This window comes from Xyrauchen texanus, chromosome 34, assembly GCF_025860055.1.
Source record: "Xyrauchen texanus isolate HMW12.3.18 chromosome 34, RBS_HiC_50CHRs, whole genome shotgun sequence".
Classification (NCBI taxonomy): domain Eukaryota; kingdom Metazoa; phylum Chordata; class Actinopteri; order Cypriniformes; family Catostomidae; genus Xyrauchen; species Xyrauchen texanus.
In genome coordinates, this window is record NC_068309.1 from 28,595,234 (window position 1) to 28,621,213 (window position 25,980).

Genomic DNA, 25,980 nt, shown 5'->3' on the forward strand with positions numbered 1-25,980 from the left:
GTAGCTTGATACAAGTCACAGATCAAAGCAATAGTCAGTGAACTGTCAGAAACATTATGATAATAAACGAGCAGTGGAGGTATGTGTTTCTTTCACTGATATTCATATGTTTTTGCAATTATAAAATATAACTGTTTGAAAATGTAGTTTTAGAAATGTTTTCCCCTCATGTGAGGTGAATAAACAATGCCATTTCCTAGAACAAAATCCATTATAGCACTAAAATACAATATATATATATATATATATAAATGAACAATTTAAAAGGGGTTTTGTTCCTTTGCTTAAAAATTAATTTTTCCATGTTATGGAAATTATCATTTAATTACTCTGTCCCTAAAAGTGGCCGTTCAGCCAAAATGACTCGAAGGACACACCGCATAATGCTCATTGAGGTAAAATAGATCACTAGAGTGACAGTTAAAGACTTAAAGGAATCATTGGAACTCATAAACATAGAAGTCAACTATACGGAAAACATTAAACAGGCCTGGTGTCCATGGCACAATGCTTCTGGGAAAATGTTTTGTCGACTAATTCATTTATGGTTGAATTGTTTGGGAAGAACATGCAGCACTACGTATGGCGTAAAATGGCACCACACACCAACATGAAAACATTATCCTAACAGTGAGGTACGGTAGAGGGAGCATCATGACTTGGAGCTGCTTCATTGCTGCTTCATTGAGGGAACAATTAATTTCCAAGTTTATCAAGATATCCTACAGTATAATGTCAGGGTGGCTGTGCGCTGAAGCTCAGTAAAAGTTGGGTGATGCAGCAGGACAATGACCCTAAACATTAAAGTAAATCCACTACAGAATGGCTTTAAAAAAACTTTTGGAGTGACCCAGTCAGAGCCCAGACTTTAACCCAATAGAGATGCTTTGAAATGACCTCAAGAGAGCCATTCACACCAGAACAGCTAAGAATATAGCTGAACTAAAGCAGTTCTGTAAGAAAAAATGGGCCAGAACTCATTCTGAACATTGTGCAGGTCTAATCCGCAGCTTCCGGAAATGCTTGGGATGTTTAATGGGATGTGTTCAATAAAGACATGAAAGATTATAATTGTTTGTGTGTTGTTAGCTTAAGCACAATGTGTTTGTCTATATGTGTGACTTTGATGAGATCACATTATATGACCATTTATTTCAGAAAAACAGCTAATTCCAAAGGGTTCACATACTTTTTCTTGCCACTGTACTTATAAATATAAACACTTTAAAAATTACACACGACACTTATGAGAAATATGCATACTTCAATGGGTTGCAAAAGTATAGGTTTCAAAAGTATTATTCACTATTCAGTTATGTTCATTTAATTGCAGGTGTTTGTTGTAGTTTGTTGGTTTTCTACTTTTCCATTCATGCCACTGTAATTATATTAAATTGTGAGAGGTTTATTATATTGAATTGGTACTGATAAGAGAAATCTGACTGTTGTTAGTTGAATTGTTAAAGAGAGACGGAATCTCTTTAAACATATTGTTGCCCTGGAAACATCCATCATATCTGTCTGCAGTGGAACTCAATTTTTACCTCAATTTAAAGCTATGAGTATCAGTTTTTGTGAATGCGGTGGGTGGCTGTAACTATCTGCTGGAGCAATCTGTGACAATTGCATAAATCTTCCCAATGTTTTACACCCACTGTTTACGAGTAGTTGAGACGTGACATGTCCATGTACCTTTTTTCTTTCAACATCCAAATTTTAGGTTAAAATGTAAATGAATGTATGGAGGAAAGTCTATGTTTTAAGTCCTGCAACTGGTCTCAAATTGTTCTCCATTTTTATTCACCTTTTTGGCTTCTCTAGTTCATTTTAAATTGTTTGTGATAAATGCATTTCTTTAAGTAAAAATATTGCATGTCTCTCAATTAATATGTTTTCATAAAAAGTACAGGCATAATGAATATAGAAATGCAGTTTACAATAGTTTTAGATCGAGTATAACCTGCAGGACTTGTCAACTTCCCAAAAATATTTTATGTCCACTACCCATATACTGTAATGCTGTTGTACTTGGTGAAATAAACATATGCATGACAATGTGTGTTTAGGTTGGTGAAGATGTGCCTGATGCCCGGAAGTGTGCCTGTGCCAGCCATGTAGCCACCATAGCCGAGTTTTTCCAGGTGGGTCTCACCAAGGTAAAACAAACAACTTTCTATTCCCTTTTCAAATAGGTAATAAACCATTTTCCACACAAATCACTTCATCGTCACTGTCATTTTCACACCATCACTCCTTTGAGTATGTGACAAACAATGGAATATTAGGTGTTGGGCTTCACTGTAGTCTGAAATGGGATTTCGAGTTCTGTATATATTTTTTTTTATTTGTTAAAGAGCTATTTGTTCTTAATCTAACCCTTAAAATGCATGTATTCATAATGTATTTGTGTTGATTCAAACCAGTTTATTTAGATCTTACCACATGAAGCAAATTATTTTGGGTAAACTTTTTTCAGTGTAGCATTGGAAGTTAGTATTAAGGGTGACGCTCATAGTCTGCCAATATCTGCATCATATTTCCCCACAAAAAAAAATAAAAATAAGGATTGATTCATGGACAAAAATGTATATTTTGCATTAAGAAAATTACGATTATTTTTGCATTGTAACACTATAAAAAATGACTTAACAATTTCTATTCAATTTCCTACAAAATTACCATAATGCAAAAATATGGGTTACTGACCAGAAGAGGTTCAAGGCCCAGCACCGCCAAGATGCCACTGTTGGGCCCTTGAGCAAGGCCCTTATCCCTATCAGCTCCAGGGGCATCGTATCATGGCTGATCCTGTGCTCTGACCCCAGCTTAGCTGAGATATATGAAAAAAAGAATTTCACTGTATATATGCAAAATGTATAATGTGTGACAAAATAAAGGTGTCTTGTTCTTCTAAATTATGTTAACTAAAATTTAAAGCAATTATTATACTGAATTCTTTAATCATTTTTAGGTAATAATAATTTTCTCTGGACAGGTTTTAATTATTGTATTACAGTTACAGTCATCATTGTTAACAGTTTGTTACTGTATTGTAATTACTTAAAAAGTAGTGTATTGAATTTATTTTTAAAAATTCATGTAATCAGATTACAGTTAATGACTTTCAATTAATGTAATTACTTTTAAGTACATTATATGGTTATGCTTATTTCTACAGTAATATGTTATTTATTTATTTATTAATATGTAAGTTATTAAACTAATCTGATTACAATTTTAGAGGAATAATTAGTAATTTGTAGTGTATTACTATTCTTAAGTAACTTACCCAACACTGATTGTAAATAAAAGACACATCTCAGAATTGGTTGGAAAATGTGTTTAATTGGCATGAAAATAATGCAAAAACTCTTTATGGTCCTAAAAATACACTTGATTTTCTTTATGTAAAATGTAATTTCTCATTTATTTATTTTAATTTTGGGGTTAAATATATCCCGGATGTGTTTTCGCAAGATTTACCCATTGAGACGTAAAGAATTTGTCTTTTTTTTTTTAAGTTGTTATTTTAGTGCAAGTGCATGATAAAATTTCACACTTTGACTCATCATGTATGCATGAATTCTCACTCAATACAATGCCTCTCAATGCTTTTCAATACAACCATTTTGTCTCTGCTTGCTATATAGCATTGTTTAACAGCATGACGCTATAGCTCTACAGGAATTTAGTCCCACGCTAAAGCGAAACATAAGTCATGTGGGTGGGCTTCGGAGGCTTGTGGGGTTTGTTGCATGTGTGCGTGCTTGTGTATGTACCTAACAGCAGGTGATGTGCAGTGGAAGATATTTGTAGATGACTAACAGGGTCCTCTCCAGGGCTATTGTGTGAGAGGTGTCTGTCGATGTGAGAGATGTGAATGGGGGCCACTCTGCTTTTCAAATCTTCAACGTGGTTGCGTGGGTGAGCAATAGAGAGAGAGAAAAAAATAGCAGTACTGAAGTAGAGGAACATCAACGAGACGACCAAGGGCAACGCAGGGATTGTGCTTTTGGGTCTGAAAAGGAGACTGTGCTATCAGGAATGAATTGTTCTTAAGTGCCAGTCAACACATTGGCTGCTCTTTTAAAGTTATTGAATTGACTGTCGGCAGCATTTTTTAGAATTGTGAGCTTTTGCATTCTGGCTCTGTGGAATACATTACACTTGGACTAGATACACATATGCGGTTGTTTGATGTGCTTACAAAGGCTTAGTTAGAGGTGCAGCTAACTATGCTGTAATGCGAGCACAAACACACTTAGACAAGCAGAATGAAGACTTGTTTTATCTTTAGGGAATGTGTAATTGCTTTTATTACACAGGTATCTGAAATACTCTATTCTGATTAATCACTGACGCCATCTAGCAGTCTGATATTTCTGAATAATAACCGCTCATCCGGGGATTACGACTTATTAGAACGGTCATCAGGGTGATGCAAGTAATCTTTTCTACTTCTTGAATCACTGTGTGGTCTACAAGTAAGCTTATAAAATAATTTCAACACTAACTATTCAACTAACTTCAACTATTTGGTAAGCAGTATTGTAATAAATGGAATAATGAGCAGTCAGACAGTCATTTTCGCAAATTAAACACCACCAGAACACCACGACGCAAACCGGATGTGCAAATCACAATTTCTTTCTTCTCACATAATAGCATAACTTCAACGCAAATCAATATTTCATGTCCATTTACTTATTTATTTGACAATTAGTCTTGTAATAAGCTGGATAATGAGGTCATTTTTGCTAAATAAACACCAACAGAGGTCCACTCTATTTTTCTTTGGCATTGATTACTTCATAATTCATGTTTAAATCTATTATAAATACATCATATTATTTGAGAAATATCTGTAACCCAAGTAACTAATCTGATTACAATAATTGTAATTGTAATGGGTAACTTTATGACTTTAAAAGTAATAAGATTACAGTAAATAATTAATTTGTAATCAGATTATACCCAGTACTGATTGTTACACTGTAAGTTTGGAATGTATGTACTTGTATTATTCAAACTACTGTATATCTTTCATTTAAATAGATATCTCAGTAAATTCTGCTAGCATCACTCTGTTTCAGTGTGCCTTGTAATAAATCACAGTATCCCACATTATAATTGGGAAAAGATAATTGCCCATTTCTCTTTTAAAACGTGTTTTGTGCCAGTGCTGTTAGATTCATAATCTCTTGGGGTTTAACATTATGGGGTTGAAGGTCAGTGAAAAAAAATCCTAATATCGACCATAAATTGCACCACCCCACAGTCATTGTAGTTGTGCTTCTATTTGAAGCATATGGCCAACATGATGTCACCATAAAAAATATTATTTTGAGGGTGCCTGGGTAGCTCAGCGAGTAAAGACACTGACTACCACCCTGGAGTGGTGAGTTCGAATCAAGGGCATGCTGAGTGACTCCAGGCAGGTCTCCTAAGCAACCAAATTGGCTTAGTTGCTAGGGAAGGTAGAGTCACATAGGGTAATGTCCTCGTGGGTACTATAATGGTCACTCTCAGTGGGGCGCATGGTGAGTTTTGTGTGGATGTGCGGAGAATAGCGTAAAGCCTCCACACACGCTATGTCTCCGTGGTAACGCACTCAACAAGCCAGGTGATAAGATGCGTGGATTGACGGTCTCAGACACAGAGGCAACTGTGATTCGTCCTCCACCACCCGGATTATGGTGAGTCACTACGCCACCACGAGGACTTAGAGCGCATTGGGAATTGGCCATTCCAAATTGAGGAGAAAAGGGGAGAGGGGAAAAAAAAAAAACATTATTTTGAAATGGGGAAATGCAATGGCATAACAGTGTTGAACAGAATGTGCAGTGACGATGACAAATTCTTGCAGATGAATCAGGAGTTTTTGTTTTGTTTTAAAATGTATGTTACATTATAAGCTTAATAGATTTATTATTGGGGGACACACAAAGAAAACACAAATTGCCCTGTTTCCTGGCAATGACCCACGCCATACAGATTTACTGACTCCTCGTCATTTAAATATAAGGTTGATGCTAGTTGCAAGGTGATGTGAGTGCCACTCTTTTCTCTCTCCAGGGTGTTGACATCATCGTCAATGCCAGCAGCATAGAGGACATCGACCCCTCTGCCATCGGACAGAGACTGACCAATGGGACAGCTCCAGTGGCCAGTCCGGTGCTCAACCGCCTGCGAATGAGAGACGAGGAGAACACAGAGCACGTTGTGCGTGATTTGTGACAGAAGGGGGGTGGGGGGGTCTGTGTTTGTGTTTGCGTCCATACAGACTCTAAAAGCAAGGGGTCAAATCAAGTTGTCTGTGAATGGCTCTCTATTAGTGTGATGTCTGACACAAGGGTATAGCCTTGTTGCTGTTTTTGGAGGAACTGAAACAATGATCTTTTCTGTGCTATGTGAAACAGGGAGTTGATTCACACACACTTATAAATTAATCAAGATCCTTCCTGCTGTTTTGCTCACTTATCTGAACAACGTCCCTGTTGACGTCACTTAAAGGAATAGTTCACCAAAAAATTACAATTCTGTCATCATTTACTCACCCTCCTGTTGTCTGTGGAACACAAAAGGAGAAATGTAGAAGAATGTACTGGCCACTATTTTCCTTATAATGGAAGTGAAAGTTTAATGTATCTCACAAGCTCCAAAAAGACAAAAAATCACAACAAAAATATTGTAAAAGTAGTTGATATGACTTCTGAAGCTATACAATGGCTTTTGTGTGATGTACAGACTGAAAGTTGTTATTCTTTGATATTCTTCTACACCAAAGCTCTCAAATCGACTACAAAAACAGTGCATCAACCCATTTGATGCCAGATATTATTGATTCTTGCATGTAATGCACTGCAAAAATAATTTTTATTATTACTGATTTTTGTCTTATTTTCCAGTATATAATATCTAAATATCCTTAAAAACATTACTTGGGAAGCTTAATAACATAAAATATTAAGGATTGTTTTTTAAGAAATCTAACAAAATGTATTGAGGTTAGTAAAAAAATAAACTTGTTACCTTTGAATAAAGTATTTTTTTCTTACTCCATTTTTCTTGTTGTAAGCATAAATGTAACAACATAAATACTCAATACTCAAAATAGTTTTTTTTCTTTTTTTGCAGTGTATGACCAAATGTCTTATTTAAATTGAGGGCTTCAGCGGTGGGAAGTATTTTTGGAGAATAACAACTTAAATTTCAGACTGTTTGTCACAGAAACATATATGGGTTTGGAACAACATGAGAGTGAGTAAATTATTGCAGAATTTTCTTTTTTGGATGAACTATTCATAGTGTATACATACTTTATTGCAGTCAGTAGACCTTGGTGTTATTGTATTGTACCATAGCTTTTCAGACAATCAAATTCAAGTACAGAGTATATTCTAATCACAAAGTCAGTTTTTAAATCTTCAAAGTGTGTGTGCTTTCTGGCTGCCTTTATATTTGGTGAAGAAACAAACTGTCCCCATAATGCCTCCGCAAAATCAAGATCTCTCTCCTTAGCTTGCTGTCCAATTAAATTGGCCAGCATTCACACCTCCCCTTTTCCTCCTGGCCACAGGGCACCACCTATGAGAAAACAAATGCAGAGATCGAGATGAAGAAAATCAATCGAGAGGAGTTCTGGGAAAAAGCCAAGGTAGAAATTTGATTCCTTTGGGTTTCTTAGATGCATTCAAAGATGCTTAGATCTAAAGAGTTGAGACTCTTAAGAATGGTAGTGTTCACTGAAAGCAGTGCTAGCCCACACTGTACGACTGACTAACCTTATTGTTTTAACATTAAAGTGAATGAGGAAATGCTTCTTTCAAATTGTTCAGACATTCAGCATGGTTCCAATATCATACCACACCAAATACAAATGATTTATATCTCATATAAGAAGTCAATCATTTGGGATGTGAAGGATAAATTGCTAATTGCAATAGAAAAATATAAAACTGGAGGCCAATATCTTTTACAAGCATTGATTATAAGATACATAATGAAAAGCTCTTCAGCTCTAAAGGCTCAGGTATATTTTGTTTTTCCGCATTTCGGGTTGTCTCACAAACAGTCGAGCGCTCAGCCTACTCTTCTGATTTAGCAAATATGAACGTCTTTGATGCGTGTGGACTACAACTTCTTTGTGATGCTCTTTTAGTACAGTCAATGGCAGGTGAATGTGCCAATGATGCACACAGACAAGGACAGCACCGGTTTCCAGAAAATCTGGGCTGCACTCAGACAGTCAGTGCAAACTGTACTAATGACAAAGTTGGCATCACGCATACTGTACACGTTCTGATTTACCTAAGGATACTTTAACCTTAAGTCACTGACACTGTTCATTATAGTGCTCTGAAATGTTTAGCTTTATTTTGTGTCCATTGAATTGTTGAAACATACAATAAGGGATTGTTAATTAATAAGACATTGCGAAAAAAAAGTTTTTTATTTTTGTTTTGTTTTCCAGTAAAACTATCTTTACGTTCGTCAAACTAGATATATTTACCTGAAAAGCAAAATGTTTTCAAGATAACATGACTTGTCTTTAGGGATTTGCCAATGGGGTAAAAACTGAATGTTATTTAAGATATAAGTAAGTAATAATAACAAAATAAGTTATTTAAGACTCATTATCTCATGCCATTTTGCTTCTTAAGTACATTTTAAGGACATTTATATATTTATTATTGGAAAACATGACAAAAATACTAATTACAAAATGTATTTCTGCAGTGAAGTTGTAAAAGGATATAAGGCCAAATAAAATATGAAAATGTTGGTATTAAGAAAATGCAAGAGAGTCAGGCAATATAACATTATTACCTGATAAAACAAGTGTAATTTCTTATTTCTCTGCCCCACCATACAAAAACAAATCCCTTTAAAAAAAATTGTTTCTAAAGAATAAACAAATTCAGAACTGACCACTAGATCTGCATGGTTAGGAGGGAAAATGTGATATGCAAAAAACTTGGATAAAAAGCTAAACCTAGATTAATGGGTCAAAATAACATTTATTTAAAAAATATATATATTTATTTATTTGATTTATCTTGAGAAAATAATTTTCAAGGGACAAAAAGTGACATTTTGTAAAATGTATTATTCAGCACTATACAAAGGGTATGGTAAATAAACTATTTACATGTGCAAAATTACATCACATAAATAAATTATGAGGAGAATAGAACACTGACATATATGTACACGTTCTGCTTTCTGTCTCCCCTCACTCCCACATAATCTTTTTTCATATTGTTTATTTCGATGTACTTACATTTTTATCTGAAAAAGTTGGTCTCCTGAACAAAGTAGGCTTAACCTACAATTAATTTATAATTAAAATATTTTTTTTATCACAATTACCTTGACAAAATTTTATTTTCTAATCCCAATACTCCAATCCGCGTTAACACGCTCAACAAGTCACGTGATAAAATGCGCGGATTGACGGTCTCAGACACGGAGGCAACTGAGATTCGTCCTCTGCCACCCAGATTGAGGCGAGTAACTACGCCACCACGAGGACTTAGAGCGCATTGGGAATTCGATTTTCTGAAAGTTGATTTCCCTACATGTCCCTATCATCCCTACTTAAATTACGCCTCTGGGATTGAAAAATGCATAAATTAACAGAGCTGTAACCACCATAGATGGTTAGGGGGACACATTTCCTCCCATATTTATATTAATATACTATCAAAATGGGTTTAAATGTATAAATGTTATTGTGGCTGTACATTTAATTTGACCAAAAATACACTGATGTGTCTTTTGTTTTGTTGAAAGCGGGATGAGGAGATAAGGAAGGAAGAAGAGAGAAGGAAGGCTGCAGAGGAACGGCAGCGCTTTGAGGCAGAGAGAATGGAGCTGGAGAGAAAAGAGCAAGAGGAACGAGAGAAAAGATACCATGAGAGGGAGAGGCAGATAGAGGAACACCGGTAAGAGAGATGCCACAGTGGTCAATACAGCTGAGACTTCAGCTTGCTTTATTTATTATGCTATTTTGATTTTATTTGTGCTCTCAGGAAGAAGATGCAGGAGGAAGAGGAGACCAAAGAAAGATCAAGGAGTCAACCCATGATTGTAAGTGTGCATGTGCTGGTTTGGCATCTTATAAAATAATGTTATGGTTTAATAATTTCTTGATCATTGAACTTTTTTAAGAATGCATGATGGTTTATGGGGGTAACAAGAAGGTTTGCTGGTTTGATTCCATCAAGGTGTGAGTCATGAATTTTGAGCGAGGCAATTAAGAGAGAGTTCGCCCAAAATTAATATGATCTCAGGTTTATTGAATTAGTCATTGGTAAAGCAAATAATTTACAAATGGCTATATTTGGAACCACATCTGATGGTTACCAAATAAAAGCAAAAGTGTGCTGCCCCCTGGTGGGCATAAACATTAATGAGCATTCCTCATCTTTGCAGACAGAGCCCAGCAATGAAGACCCTTCCCTGGACAAGAAGGAATCTGAGGTTGAGGTGGGTAGAGCTTTTAGGGCCACATTAGCATCATCTTGTTTCTCGGATGAGTGTTTTTCAAATTGAAAATAAACTGTGAGCTGGTGTGACCTCAACAAGCTCAAATGTGGGGCAGATTTGTGTTTTTGTGACAGATATTCCTCTGGGATTTACATACTATTTCAGGACAGTGCGTTTTTGCAGTCAATGATAGTGGCGGTGTAAGACCTGTAGTATGGGAAGAAACAAAAATAAAGCCTTATTCAAAACACTTATTACACATTGCAGTTAGTATTTTTATCTGGATCTAAAATAGCCTTTTAAATGTACAGTGTGCTAAAAGCTGTGCCTATCAATACGCTTTAACCAGTGGTGGAGTCTGGGTTAGATTGTATAAAAATTGTAGAAAGTCCATAGGAAATAGATGGAAAATTACCTGTTATTGTTCAATATTTATTTATTCAAATTATATCATTATGTTACAATACATTGCAAATCCTTGTCTGCTTATTGGCGGTGGCCACGACACCATTTACGGCCTTAACTACTGTTATGGACAACTTAAGTGGTTTAATGCTATTTTACAACAGAGGCAATAGCGGTATGATAAAAGACACCAATGTTTAATAAACATGTGTAAGTACTAATAATCATAATAAACCTTTTTTCATCAAATATTAGTTATTACTGTGGCGGTAACAAACCTGTGTGCTCAAGAGGGCGATAAAGTTACTTTGAAAAGTGCCATTAAACCATGTGCATTATTATTAAGAAAAGTTGTAAATATATTGAAATTAATAATATTACAGTATTAAACAATATACTTTTTAAACTTTTGCTCTGCCATAGCAGTAGTTGACTTGAAAACTCTCCATAGAAGCAGGTATAGCTCCCCTTGTGGCTACCGGTGCATCGGACCCCTAGCAATCACCCGCGCACCGCTCATAAATAGTATGCGGCAGGTGGGGGCCCGACTTTCCTGGGTTTTAAGGAGCCCGTCTCCCAGTATGTACTTGCGTTGAGTAATGTATTGAAGTCGGACACATTGTGGAATGCAAAAACTGCTTTGCAAGCTTGCGTTCCTACTCTCCTGCGTTCGCATGCATATGAAAGTTTGTGAATGTAGCACAATATCTAGTGTGACCACACTCACTTACATTTGCCTGTAGCAACTTGATGCATTAATATAGAATTCAACTGATGTGCAGTCACAGGTGTGTGTAAATCGCTTACATTACAATGGTTTTTAATGTGTCTGATCCAGTCAGATTTTAGAGCAGGAACTATCCATTTTGTTTCACCTCCTTTTCTATGTTAATGTGTTCATAGGAGGCAGCAGCTATCATTGCCCAGAGGCGCGACAACCCACGGGAATTCTTCAAGCAGAGAGAGAGGGCATTGGCCAACAGTGTGGATGTCTCACCAGTCACCACTCACAGGACCGGTAAGATCATGGGGCATAAAAGGAGAAGAGGAGGATGAGGGTGTTGATGCTAAATTCTAAGCCTCTGTTTGTCCTGCTACTTGTCCCTTACTTCTTTCTCAATCTGTCATTAAATGTGAATTAAACAGAACAGCTCTGTAAAGACCATCTGCTTTCAACAGTGCTGAAATCCCTGCTCTAGATAATCAGATTTGTGAGGGACCGTTTTATCTGAATCTTTTGTTTTAGAGGTTAAAGAGGATTTCAACTTTCATATAGGTTTCAAGGAAGATGGTGGAGAACTGAAAACTCAGTTTTAAAATGTATTATTAACTTAAGGTGAACTGTGTAATTTCAGCACCACTAACATCAACAAACAGAACTGTAAAAACAATGACACTTTTTCCGAACATTTTCCCCTTTTTGTCACAAGTCGACAAAACAGATGGTCCCATCCCAAGCTTGCATCATTGGTTGAGCCAATATTGCTGTTTTGGGCTGGTTGGCGTGATCACCTGCAGGTGCATGCTTGTTCTAAATCTTTATGACTTGCTGTTATATCATGGTGACGTGTCAAAAATACACTCGCGAGAGCGAGGCAGGACACAATTTTTAAAGCAGGCAATGCAGTTGCATTCTTGCTGATGACACAGCTTAATGCTCATGAGCTTAAACAACTGGGACATTTTGTTCTCTTCTAAAATGTTGATGATTATTTAACTCAGATATCATGTTTTTATGTGTATAAATTATGTTAGAATATTCCCAACACTCTAAAAGTGTGATCTCTGTATGGGTAAGATATGTGTTATCATATTTCAAAAATATCTCAAATTTGTGTCTTTATTAAACTAAAAACGGATGAAAAAGACACAGTTTTGTGAATTAAATAACAGGTTCTTTGGGTTACATGTTCATCATATTTATTTTAATTTAAAAGCAACAGAATTTAAATTCCATCCACTTTATCAGCAACAAAGCACATGAACCTGAGTCACATGATACTGCCTTTGATCTCGCGGGCAGCTGATCCACTACGAGAAGTTAGAACTGTCCGACTTGGCGTATTTCGCTACTCCTCTAAATGCAGCTGCCTACTCTCGTCTACTTTCAAAGAGTGGCATTTGGCACTTCAAACTAGCCTACTGTTTGATAGCACCACAATGTTGTTGTCTCTGCATATTAAGATTGGACAACAGAAAGTATTTTTGAATAGAAAAAATTATAAATTTCACCCTTAATCACCCTTTTCATGATTAGCTAGGCAGAAACAATATGCTGCCTTCTAAGAGATCTTGTTTTGGCAAATTTCGAAGGCAGCATTGCATGTATCCCTCGCAGATAAGCCAATCCCAGTCGAGAGAAATGTCAACTATAAATATACAAGTATTGACATAATCGGTGCCATCTAATTAAAAATAAAATGTTTTACCTAATATTTGTATGTACTATGTATTTTTATTTCTCATTGGCCCTTACAAAATCCTGCAGCAAACCTTTGGCAACAATGGACAAGTTTGCCGCAAATCTAATTTGCATGTGAAAATGATCAGTGGTGAATTTGCGAAAAGTTTGTGGCAAATTTGCCACGAAATCTTGATTTTTGTAAAGGAGAGTATTGTTCAATGAAAAAAAAGCGTAAATATAGAAATATATACATTGAATGAAATACAGTGGTGAGAAAAATATGTGAACCCTTTGGAATTACCATCTATCATCTAATTCTCTTCATCTAAGTTACAATAATAAACAAACACAATCTGTTTTAACTAATAGCAAACAAATTATCGTGTTGTTCTTGTACATGTTGAATAGAACAACAAAAAACATAAATAAAAGCTAATTAGAGTCAGGAGTTGGCAAACCTGGCATCCAGTTAATGAAACGTGAATGGAGGTGTTGGTTAGAGCTACTTTGACTTATAAAAAGCACTCAAACATTTTAAGTTTGCTGTTCTTAAGAACAATCTGCTGACGTGGACCATGCCTCACAAAAAAAGAGATCTCAGAAGACCTATGATCAAGAATTGTTGCTTTGCATAAAGCTGGAAAGGGTTACAAAGTTATCTCGAAGAACTTAGAAATTCATCTGTCCACAGTTAGACAAATTGTTTATAAATGGAGATGATTTAGTACCGTGGTTACTCTCGGGCTGTTCCAGCGTTACAAAATGTCATGTGACATTTGCAGTGAAATATTCTAATTTAATATCCCAAATAAAGTACTCCTGATCAGTATATCAAACCATTTGAATGAATAATCATAGATACTTACAGATAGAGTCCAGACATCAAAAAGTTTTCAGTCAAAATTTTTTAAGGAATCATTGAAACTGGTTAAGTCTACTGAATGGAAAACATTAAACAGGCTTGGTGTCCATGGCAGGAAACTACGAAGGAAGCCACTGCTTTCCAACAACAAGATTACTACGCACCTAAAATTTACCAAAGACAACCTTGACACTCCACAATGCTTCTGGGAAAATCCACTGTGGACTGATGAAACTAAGGTTGAATTGTTTGGGAAGAACCTGCAGCATTACGTATGGCATAAAAAGGGTACCACATACGAACATGAAAACATCATCCCAACGGTGAAGTACAGTGGAGGGAGCATCATGATTTGGGGTTGCTTTGCTGCTTTGGGCCTGGACCGCTAGCCATTGGAAAATGTATTCCAAGTTTATCAAGATACTTTATCCAAGAGAATAATGTCACAGTGGCTGTGCGCCAGCTGAAGCTTAGTAGAAGTTGGGTGATGCATCTGAACAGTGACCCTAAACTTTGAAGTAAATCCACTAAAGAAAGCTTCAAAAATGGAAATATTTTGCAGTTGCCCAGTCAGAGCCCTGACCGTAACCCAATTGAGATGCTGTGGAATGGCCTTGACAGCCATTCACACCCAACATCCTAAGAATATGGCTGAGCTGAAGCAGTGCTTTAAGGAAGAATGGTCCAAAATTCCTTTTGAACATTGTGCAGGTCTAATCCGCCACTACCAGAAATGCTTAGTTGAGGTTGTTGCTGCCAAAGGAGGATTGACCAGTTATTAATTCCAAGGGTTCACTTACTTTTTAAAGAGCACTGTGAATGTTTTATGGGATGTGTTCAATAAAGACATGAAAGATTACAACTGTTTGTGTGTTGTTAGCTTAAGTACATTGTGTTTGTTTATACTTGTGACTGATACAATTTTGATAAAATGTTATGTCCAGTTAATGCATAAAAACAGTAAATTCCAATGGGTTCACATAATTTTTCTTTCCACTGTACATACATTTTATTCAGTATTGACAACTATCAATAAATGGGCATTTTTCCTGTCATTAGACTATGGTGACGTTAGCTTAGCAACATCGAACACTATTGAAATCAATTGGTTAATTGTGGGTGTTTTTTAACTTGTGCTGTTTTCTGATTTATGTTGTTTTGTATATAAGCACCTAAAAATCATTGTGAGTAGTTAGAAAGATATGCATGTATGTATTTATTTATTTCATCCAAATAGCTCCTTGGTCTCCTTCACATAATTTCTTATCTTCTTATTCTTATTTCTTTATCTTCCATTTTATCGCATTATCTTTAAATGTGAATTTGCTTTTTGAAGACTATACCTGTAGACAGTGTGTGCAGTTTTCCAGTTGGGTAAATTAATATGATTTCAATGTTCTTTACCCAGCAAATATTTCAACGATGGCTTTATTGTCAGTTAAGTAGTATTGGTGCTGTTTCCCTGTTGAAAAGACCAGCATTGTTTGTCATCAGCATATGTAGTGTTTTGGATGCTGGTTTCCCAATAGGCTTCTTAACTAGTTTAACAGCAAGACTTTCTTGTTCAACCAGATTCACATGAAAGATGGTGAACAGAATGACTCTGACCAGTATAAACAAACCTGGCAAAGTATGAAAGTTCATTCTGGCTTAGGCTGGTCTTTTCAGCAGGATTGGTATTTCCAACAGGCTGTATGACACTGCTCAACTATGCAATGTTATCACTGGATGATGCTTTGTCATGTCATTCTTTACTTAAGATTGTACAGTAGCCTGTTTAGTGTTGAGATCATGTCCAACACTTCACACTTATTACTGTTTGCTCAAAGTTTAGGCTGATTTAAGTTGTCATTTACAGCAGAGAGCGTGTGAGGTATCACACTAACAGCTTTTTTTCTTACCTCTCTCTCTACCTTACCTTTTTCTCTCTATTTCCTACTAATTTATTTATTCTTCTTCTCACCCCATCCTTTGATTATGGACACATATGTTTGATTTCATTTTTCAACCATCTGTCAATTCCATCTCTCCTTCTGATGATCCTGGATCTTTTTTAAATCTTCATCCAACCGCTGCAAACCCGTCATCTCTCGTTTTTCACTTCTACTTCTCTCTCTGTAATTATTACTCTTTTTCAAATTTCCTCCTCTCTCTATCACTGGATTTCCTTCCTCCTGTCTGTCTGTTCTGGTCTTTCTCTGTCACACCTGTGTTCGTCACTCTATGTTTGTGCATGGGTGTCCGCGTGTCCCGCACGATGGTTCTGTCTACGTCTACCAGGCCGCTTGGACAGTCCATTCTTGAGGCAGAAGCACAGTCCGTCTGATTGCAGCCTGCCCCCCTCTCGCACTCCGCCCCCATCGAGGAGGCAGCCAGGTCCACCTGGTAGGTACTGGACAGATCTTAGCTGAGGGTCACTGCATCAGTGTAGGCTCACCAGGTCACCAGCCGAGCCTGTAGCCACCCTCTGCGCTGAATTACCATTTTTTCTTTTGGCTTCCCCAGTGCTCTTTTCAAAGCATTCACTGTAGCTGCACTGCACCATGTTGTTCAAAGCCATATGGTTTTCTTTCTTTCATGGAACTCAAAATGGCAATTTTAAGGGTGGTTATAATACAGTAAAGCTCCAAAAAGAACAAACTTCATAAAAGTCTTCAGAGACCATAGTGTGTGAAGAACACACCAATAAGTAGTAGTCAGTGTTGGGGAAGCTACTTGGGCTGTAGTTTCCCAAGATGCAATTTACTCAACAGTAGCTTAAATTAGTTGAACTACACTTTTTTTTTTAAAACGTAGTAAGCTACACAGCAAGCAACTTATAAGTAGCTACATTGTAGCGGTTTAAAGGAGAAAATCTGTAACAATCAGATGTAATAATTTATTATTTGATTAAATAATAGTACTACATTTAACTAAGGTGACATTTAACAATAAGGGTAACAACATTAAATTACAAATTTGTACAAATACAATAAATGACAATAATAACTATATGCAAAAAAGCTTCAATAAAAAAAGAAAAACTGACCTTTCTTTTTGGGGCCCCCTGTTGGCTCAGGGGCCCTAAGTGTCCGTTTATACCACTTAGAGATAAAAACGGGCCTGATGACCAACACAATTAATTACATTGAAAAGCATGGGAATTCTGCATTTCTCCTTTTGTGTTCCTCAAAACAAAGAAAGTCATATGCATTTGAAATGACGCAGGGGTGAGTAAACAATGACTACATTTTTCTTTTAAAATGTAACCATGCCTTTTAGGAATTCGAATGACAGTTGTAATAGCTGCTGTCAAAGCCTTATGAAAATGAATAAGTTAATTTAAAGTCTTGTCCCACTACAGAGCAATTTTAGGGCTTCCTGTTAAAGTAAAATCACTTTTTTAAGTACTTCAGAAAGGCTCTGAACTATTATGTCCAAGTAACCTTCTGGACTAGCTAATTAAACTATGGCCGTCTTAGTGTCGCAATCCATTCCTTCTCATGAAGACTGCATTTGATCCACATTGACATCTTCGGGTCCATAGTCAGTATATGTGTTCTATATTTGTTGTCCATTGACTGTGTATTCTGCATGGGAAATATTCAGTGTGTTATTTTGAAGCTGTGCAGTGGACGTTTGGAGGACTAAGATAAAATGGTTCTTTTGCTTAGGGAGAAGTGGTTGAATCTTACCAATGTTACTCCCTTCATGTCCCCTTCCTCTCCTCCCATGCTCTTTCTGACGGATCCTGGCGGCCCTACCTGCACTTTCCTCACTCCTCTCGACCTGTGAGTGTCTTCAACGTCGCGCCGCATGTGATTGTGGTCTCCAAGCCCTTGGGCTTGCGTGCCGTGGACCCTGTGTGACTATGATATCATGTGTGAACTTTGTGGAGTTGACCTTATGTTGTGTTCACTGTCAATTTAAACAGCAACATGGTGCCCACAATTATCGACGTACACTACGAGGACTAAACACTCAGGTCTTTTCTAATACAGTAAATAGATAGATTGGCTTTCTCTTTCAGAAATGGGTGAATTTGAATCATGTGACTTTTCCTATGCACCTGTTATTGTGCATTCATTTTTATGATGGTCGCTGTCTGTTCATGAATTGTCTTTGTTCCATGTTGTGTTGAGTTTCATTCAGTTGTGATGTCTTGTACATGTTATCACATTAAAAAGTAAATCTCCAAATTTTGCATAGTAGAACTGTTTTTGTTTAAAAAATTTACAAACCCATGAGATTGGTACTCCCAAATGAAAATTGTATTGCTCAAAGTTTGCTTTTTTATTCCTTAAGAGGCTTAAAGGGATAGGTCACCTAAAAAAGAACATTCTCTCATTATTTACTCACACTCTTGTCATCCCAGATGTGTATGACTTTCTTTCTTCTGCTGAACACAAAGATTTGTAGAAAAATATCTCTGCTCTAGTTACATACAATGCAAGTGAATGGTGACCATAACATTGAAGCTCAAAAAATCAATGGTTTACTCTATATCTTTGGAGGTTATATGATAAGTATGGATGAGAAACAGAATGATATTTAAATCCTTTTTTACTATAAATCTCCATTTATACATTTTCACATTTTGAAAGTGAAAGTGGAGATTTATGGTAAAAAAAAAAAGAAGGACTTAAATATGAATCTATTACTCACCCACACCTATTAAATCACCTCTGAAGATATAGATTTAACCACTGGAGATGTATGGATAACTTTTATGCTGCCTTTACATAATTTTTGGAGCTTCAAAGTTCTGGTCACCTTTCACCAAAAGAGCTGAGAAATTCTTCTAAAAATCTTAATTTGTGTTCTGCAGAAAAAGAAAGTCATTTAAATCTGGGATGGCATGAGGGTGAGTAAATGATGAGAGAATTTTCAATTTGAGGTGAACTAACTCTTAAACAATCATTGAAGTTAAGTTTAAAGTATCAGCTATTTATCATATGTTTGGGGAGAAATAAAATAGACATGACTGACACTTACTAAAATAGACACTTACTAAAGTTATCTTTGTAAATTTATACCCAATATTAAATCTTCTTGTCATGATGACATAACGTCGGTAAACCATGTAATTTGGTAAACTCTCTAATGTCAGTAAATCCCTGATTTTATCACACAAAAACCATGTTAACCCTGATAATGTTTACATTTTGTGGATATTACATTGAAACAGCATGCAATTATGAAACAGCATTTTAATGTTTCTGGATTGGCCCCATTCACTTCCATTGTTTGTGCCTTACTGCAACTGTGTTGAAAATCTTTTTTTTGTTGTGATGTTTTTTAGTTTTTTTATACAGTGGAAAAAGTTACACACCCCTGTTAAAATGCCAGGTTCTTGTGATGTAAAAGAATGAGACCAAGATAAATAATGTCAGAACTTTTTCCACCTTTAATGTGACCTATAACGTGAACAATTCATTTGAAAAACACACTGAAATCTTTGAGGGAAAAAAAAAATACAAAACTCACAATAACCTGGTTGCATAAGTGTGCACACCCTTAAACTAATACTTTGTTGAAGCACCTTTTGATTTTATTACAGCACTCAGTCTTTTTGGGTAGGAGTCTATTAGCATGGCACATCTTGACGTGGCAATATTTGCCCGCTCTTCTTTGCAAAAGCGCTCCAAATCTGTCAGATTGTGAGGACATCTCTTGTGCACAGCCCTCTTCAGATCACCCCACAGATGTTCAGTTGGATTCAGGTCAATGTGTGCTTTGGGTCGTTGTCGTGCTGAAAGGTGAACTTCCTCTTCATCTTCAGCTTTCTAACGGAACTGTTAATAATTCCCTCCACCCTGACTAAGGCCTGGGTTCCAGCTGAAGAAAAACAGCCCCAAAGCATGATGCTGCCACCACCATGCTTCACTGTGGGTATGGTGTTCTTTGGGTGATGTGCAGTGTTGTTTTTGCGCCAAACATACCTTTTGGAATTATGGCCAAAAAAGTTCAACCTTGGTTTCATCAGACCATAACACATTTCCCCACATGCTTTTGGAAGACTTGATGTTTGTTTTTGCAAACTTCAGCCGGGCTTGGATGTTTTTCTTTGTAAGAAAAGGCTTCCGTCTTGCCACCCAACCCCATACCCCATTCATATGAAGAATATGGGAGATTGTTGTCACATGTAGCACACAGCCAGCACTTGTCAGAAATTCCTGCAGTTCCTTTAATGTTGCTGTAGGCCTCTTGGAAGCCTCCCTGACCAGTTTTCTTCTCGTCTTTTCATAAATTTTGGAGGGACGTCAAGTTCTCGGTAATGTCTCGTTGTGCCATATTTTCTCCACTTGATGATGACTGTCTTCACTGTTTTCCATGGTATATCTAATGTTTTGGAAATTCTTTTGTACCCTTCTCCTGACTGATATCTTTCAACAGTGAGATCCCTCTGATGCTTTGGAAGCTCTCTGCAGACCATGGCTTCTCTGTGATGCAACTAAGAAAATTTCAGGAAAATCCTACTAGAACAGCTGAACTTTATTTGTGATTAATCAGACTCACTTTAAATGATGTGCAGGTGTGTAATGACTTCTATTTAACATGAGTTTGAATATGATTGGTTAATTCTGAACACAGCCACTTCCCCAGTTATAAGAGGGTGTGCAAACTTATGCAACCAGGTTATTGTAAGGTTTTTCATTTAAATATTTCCCCCACAATGATTTCAGTTTGTTTTTCAGTTGAATTGTTCACATTATAAGTCACAATAAAAGTGGAAAAAGTTCTGACATGATTTAGCTTTGTCTCATTCTTTTACATCACAAAAACCTGGCATTTTAACACGGGTGTGTAGACTTTTTATATCCACTGTAAATGAATAACCATTTGAAATTATTTTGTGGTAATGAACATTTTGCCACAAATGCTGTGGATTGAGCTTAACTTGTATTGAACCTGGAACATTGCTTTAAGCAGAATCTCAATTTGCCCTCTATTGAATTTCATAGCTGTCTAGATAAGAGAAACTACTGAGATCTCCATTGAGCTAGTGTGTCTTGTTCCAAAAATTGCACACACAAGACAAATAAATAAATTCCTGATTATCTTGTCTTCTATTGACAATGTGCCTCTTTAATCAACTGAATTAAATATTTTTAACCTGTCAGCTTGCATTAGCTTGTCATGAGATCGAAAGGTCAACCTTTAATGTTTCTATATGTATCATTCCATAAAGCCAAGACATTGTTAGATGTATATAAGTCATGCTTCAGTACCATTTTAACTAGCTTACTTTAACTTTCTACTTGCATTGATGCTTGTAGAAGTGTTTGCATGTTGAGAAACGACATGCTACATGAGTACTTGTGGTATTTTTACATGTGTAAACTCATCTTCCTGCTATCACTGTGCTGCGATGTGTTGTGCCTTGGTTATTTTGGCATGTCCTTATTTTGATATCACAATCATTGACAGCCGGACGCAGGAGATGCTGCACTTTTTGACAGGAGAAACACTGCTTGCTATTGTTTTGCATTGATAGAATCCCATTCAGACTATTTGTAAACGTTGTCATTGGTGTTGTGTTTGATATTTTGACTGGTTTAGAGATGTTTTAGATTTTTGTAAGCTCACATTAAAAGTTCACCTTCTCTTTGATGTCTCAGATGACTGGACTGAAGGAATCCTGGAGCGCAGCATGACAACTGGATGTACGCCCATCCCCAAAATCGCCATACAGGAGGAAAAAGACGACTTCATTCGAAGAGAGTTTGGTAAGGCCTTAAAATGCAAAAACTCTTATTGATCTTGAGTCAGTCTGTAATCTCTGCTTTTCATTAATTCAGGACTGCTTTAAACAAGATATAATGTAGAAAGGGGGTGGAAAGAATGGTTTCATTTTAATTATATAGCAGGGCAAGTGAGAAGCATGTCAATTTTACATTGTATTCTGTAGGAGACGTGGCCTAGCGGTTAACATGTGCACTGACATACTGTCCTGTGGTGCTCATGCGGGCAATGCAAGTTCGAATCTGGCTTGCATTTCCCATTCTATCCACCCACCTCTCGACTTCATGTATCAATAATAACAACCAGGGCAAATACAAGATGTTAATTCATTACAATGAAATGTTTTAATTTAATATGTTTTTTAATAAAGAGTTATTTTAAAGATATTTAAAATATCAGTAATTATACCAGATTATACCAGTTTGTACTAAAAGACGAGCCTAAGAAATCCTTGATCTTCAGATAAGGAGAGCAGAAGGAACTGAAAAACAAGTGCTACGTGTCAGTAAAGACTAGTGACAATGGAGGCCCAAAATAAAAGAGTAGGCCTGAAACTGAGAGCCAATCTATATTTCTTACATATACTATAATTAAAAATGCATTTAATAATGATTACTATAATGTATTAATAATAACTATTACAAAAAAAATTAGCATTTTTGTATTATTTTTTTAAAGATTTATACATTAATTTTTTCAATTTCATAAAATACTAATTCTACCAAATTAAATTATGTAATTAAATGTAAAAAAGAAATTATATGACAAAATATTTTTTGAAATTATGTATTTATTTATTTATTTATTTATTTTATTTTTTTTTTCAAATATATAGTCCTCCGGAACAGTTAATAAGTTAGCGAGGACTCTTTGGGATGTGTAATGATAAATCTCATCAGCTTACACAGATGCAAGGCTATTATTGCTCACCTCAAATCATCTCTATGTAAACTGACCCACATATTGTGATCTGGGACTCATTTGTTTGTCCAGGTTTCGTTTGCCTTCACAGCTGACTGACTCTCTCAGCTTTTGTGTGTGTCCTGACTGCACTGTGGCTGAGATAATGCACCCTTCTAGGCCTGTAGTTACTGTTCACTATGATTACAGGAAGAACACATGCCTCTAAAATATCTTTGATATTGCCATGACTGCTTCCTTAACATGAGGGAAATATTAGTGTGTTTTTCCATAAAAAGCTTAGTTCAGTTAAAGGGCCATTTTGGTAACAATTTCTATGAAGCCTGAATTTATACAGCACGATGAGGGTGCATCTGTTTTGCATTTATCTAATTTAATACAGTTTGTATTCATTACAAATTATATTAGCATAATCATTTAATTAAAAAGTTATTAGTTGCATGTACTCATAAACAATTGTAACCAAAGCTAAACTTATATAATACTTATACATGATTGCTCCTAAAGAGTATCATGCATTAAAACAATTGATCTTTCATGTGTATCTTATACCATGTGTTAAAAGGCATTATGAATACTTTCATGCATTTTTTATTCAAAATTCATATAATGTATTAACACTTCGACAAAAGACATGAACATTTCTTTTGTCTTCCTCTAGCCTTTGAAACTCCAAAGCAATCTCCAGTGCAGGAATCAGGCCATGCCAAGACTACTCAGAGCGTTTCCCCTCAGCCAGTATCCAACACAGATGACAGCCTGCTGGACCTGTGGGACAGTGGTCCGGCACCAGCTACGGCCCCATCCCAGGCCGACCACATCATGGATCTGATGGAGGACACCCCAGAACCTCATCTGGCTGGCTCCTCCCCCAGCCTCCCTCAGCCGCTCCTGAGCTTCGATGAGATACCTGACACCCCCTATTGCACAGGCACAGAAGATGATCCCTCCAGCCTGGTAGATGTGGCTGGACCCCATCAGATGACCCTGAGTTACCAGCAGGCTCTGCAGCACGCTTCTGGCTCTGACAGCCAGGACATGGATGACGGACAGCTGCTGCTGACCAATGGAGATACACTACTTAAAGAAGGGACCCAGGTAAGAGCCTTTTGCAAGTCATGTAAAAATATATATGTTGCCTTACTTCTCATACTACATTATCTTTTATGACAGATGCTATACGCACCCCACTTTAAATTGTGGCACAAAAACAATTAGCATTTTATCTACTAAATAGGGCTGTCAATTTAATACTATCGTTCAGTGCAATTAATTATATAAAATAAAAAAAATATATAATTTCCACTGGACCATAATATGGAATATACCTACCATCTGAGAAATTTAAGCTTGAAGTACCTCCTGTTTTCAACAGGAGGCAGTAAGCACAATTCCAACAGTATTGGAAACGGGTAGCTGTACAGACAAGAAACGTCTTGGTTGCTGTAGTAACCTCCGTTCCCTGATGGAGGGAACGAGACGTTGTGTCGATATAGTGACGCTAGAGGTTGTTCTTGGGAGCCCCAAACATCTCTGATCTTTGAGAAAAGGCCAATGGGAATTGGCAAGTGCAATTTGTATTCCACTCCCCCGGACATACGGGTATAAAAGGAGCTGGCTCGCAACCACTCATTCAGGTTTTGCGCTGAGGAGCCGAGACAGGGTCCTGGACATTTCAGTGGGTAGTACAGCGTTGTGGCAAGAGGGACACAACGTCTCATTCCCTGCATCAGGAAAGGAGGTTACAACAGTAACCAAGACGTTCCCTATCTGTCACTCACTCAACGTTGTGTCGATGTAGTGACACTATGGGTCCCTATTCGAAACTAGCTGTGTCACGTGGACTGCTGATGCAGGTACAAGCAAGCCGCTGTGTGCATAATAGCAGGTGCACTCGGTCTGCACGTAGTCTCCCCCAACGCCCCAAGAGTGTCGCATAGTTCCTCACACCCCCAGGGGTTAACATGTAGCAGATACGTCACATGGGCTTACATGGAAGAGTCCTACCCAGAGGGGAGGAGCTCTACAAACGCTGTGGCCGGTGGCAAAGGGAAATCTGCCCAAGGGAGATGCGGATCTACCAACAGGGAAACCTTACAGCAGAAAATAGATCACAGGGGGTTGCCAGAGGTAACCCTGGGCCTGGTATGCCAATGCAATGGCATCCACAATCCAGTGGGCAAGATTCTGTTTGGAGACAGCGTTCCCTTTCCACTGTTAGCCAAAGCAGACTAAGAGCTGCTCAGAGTGTCTAAAGCTCTGTGCACGATCACGTAGATGTGCAAAGGACACAGCGACGATAAGGCTGGGTCTGCCTCCTCCTGGGGCAGCACTTGCAGGCTCATCACCTGATCCCTAAAAGGGGTCGTGGGAACCTTGGGCACATAGCCCGGTCGGGGTCTCAAGACCACATGAGAGTACTCCAGACTGAACTCCAGAATGCCTGCAGGTCCCCAACCCTCTTGATGGATGTGAGTGCAGTCAGGATGGCAGCCTTCAATGAGATCGCCTTTAGCTCAACTTAATCTTAGGGCTAAAAATGGGCTCTCCACAGGCCCAGGAGGACCATGGAAAGATCCCACGAGGGAAAGAAGTGTGGCCAAGGAGGGTTCAGCCTCTTGGCACCTCTCTGGATCCTGATGAGCAGGTTGTGCTTCCCCAGGGACTTACCGTCCACCACTATAGCAGCCACATATACCTTCAAGGTGGAGGGGGACAGCCGCCCTTCCAGCCTCTCCTGTAGGAAGGAAAGCACTGACATGACTGCGCATCTATGGGGTCTTCAAAGACAAAGGACAGCTGGCTCTAACAAGGACAGAAAGAGATGTGGAAGGCCAGATGTACAACTAAACAAGAGACGCCTCACATGTCCTCAGCTGACAGCTTATTTGAATTCTACACGTTCAACATCAGTTTCATGTACAACAGTAAAGAGAAGACTTTAAAAACAAAAAGTTAGAGTGGGCAAAGAAACACAGACATTGGATAACAGATCATTGGAAATGTGTTATGGATCTGAACCCTACTGAGCTTTTGTGGGATCAGCTAGACTGTAAGATGTGTGAGAAGTGCACGTCAAGACCGTCGCAAGACTACCTGAGTATCTGGACAAACTGACAGTTAGACTGCCAAGGATCTGCAAAGCTGTCATTGCTGCATGTGGATGATGTTT

At 37.4% G+C, this 25,980-nt stretch overlaps 1 protein-coding gene across 4 annotated transcripts in view; it reads left to right on the plus strand.

Moving 5' to 3' along the window:
- dbn1 (drebrin 1) overlaps window positions 1–25,980 on the plus strand; it is a 115,091-nt gene that overhangs the window by 83,413 nt on the left and 5,698 nt on the right. Inside the window, exons 4-13 of one of the 4 annotated variants that reach the window (XM_052105050.1) lie at window positions 2,067–2,156; window positions 6,076–6,222; window positions 7,580–7,657; window positions 9,796–9,947; window positions 10,035–10,092; window positions 10,438–10,491; window positions 11,800–11,914; window positions 16,443–16,547; window positions 21,779–21,871; window positions 23,470–23,906. In XM_052105050.1, coding sequence (XP_051961010.1) covers window positions 2,067–2,156; window positions 6,076–6,222; window positions 7,580–7,657; window positions 9,796–9,947; window positions 10,035–10,092; window positions 10,438–10,491; window positions 11,800–11,914; window positions 16,443–16,547; window positions 21,779–21,871; window positions 23,470–23,906 — 1,329 coding nt within the window. Of the gene's footprint in view, window positions 1–2,066; window positions 2,157–6,075; window positions 6,223–7,579; window positions 7,658–9,795; window positions 9,948–10,034; window positions 10,093–10,437; window positions 10,492–11,799; window positions 11,915–16,442; window positions 16,548–21,763; window positions 21,872–23,469; window positions 23,907–25,980 lie in introns of all 4 variants that reach the window. The other 3 variants (XM_052105051.1, XM_052105052.1, XM_052105053.1) reach the window with 3 other exon arrangements.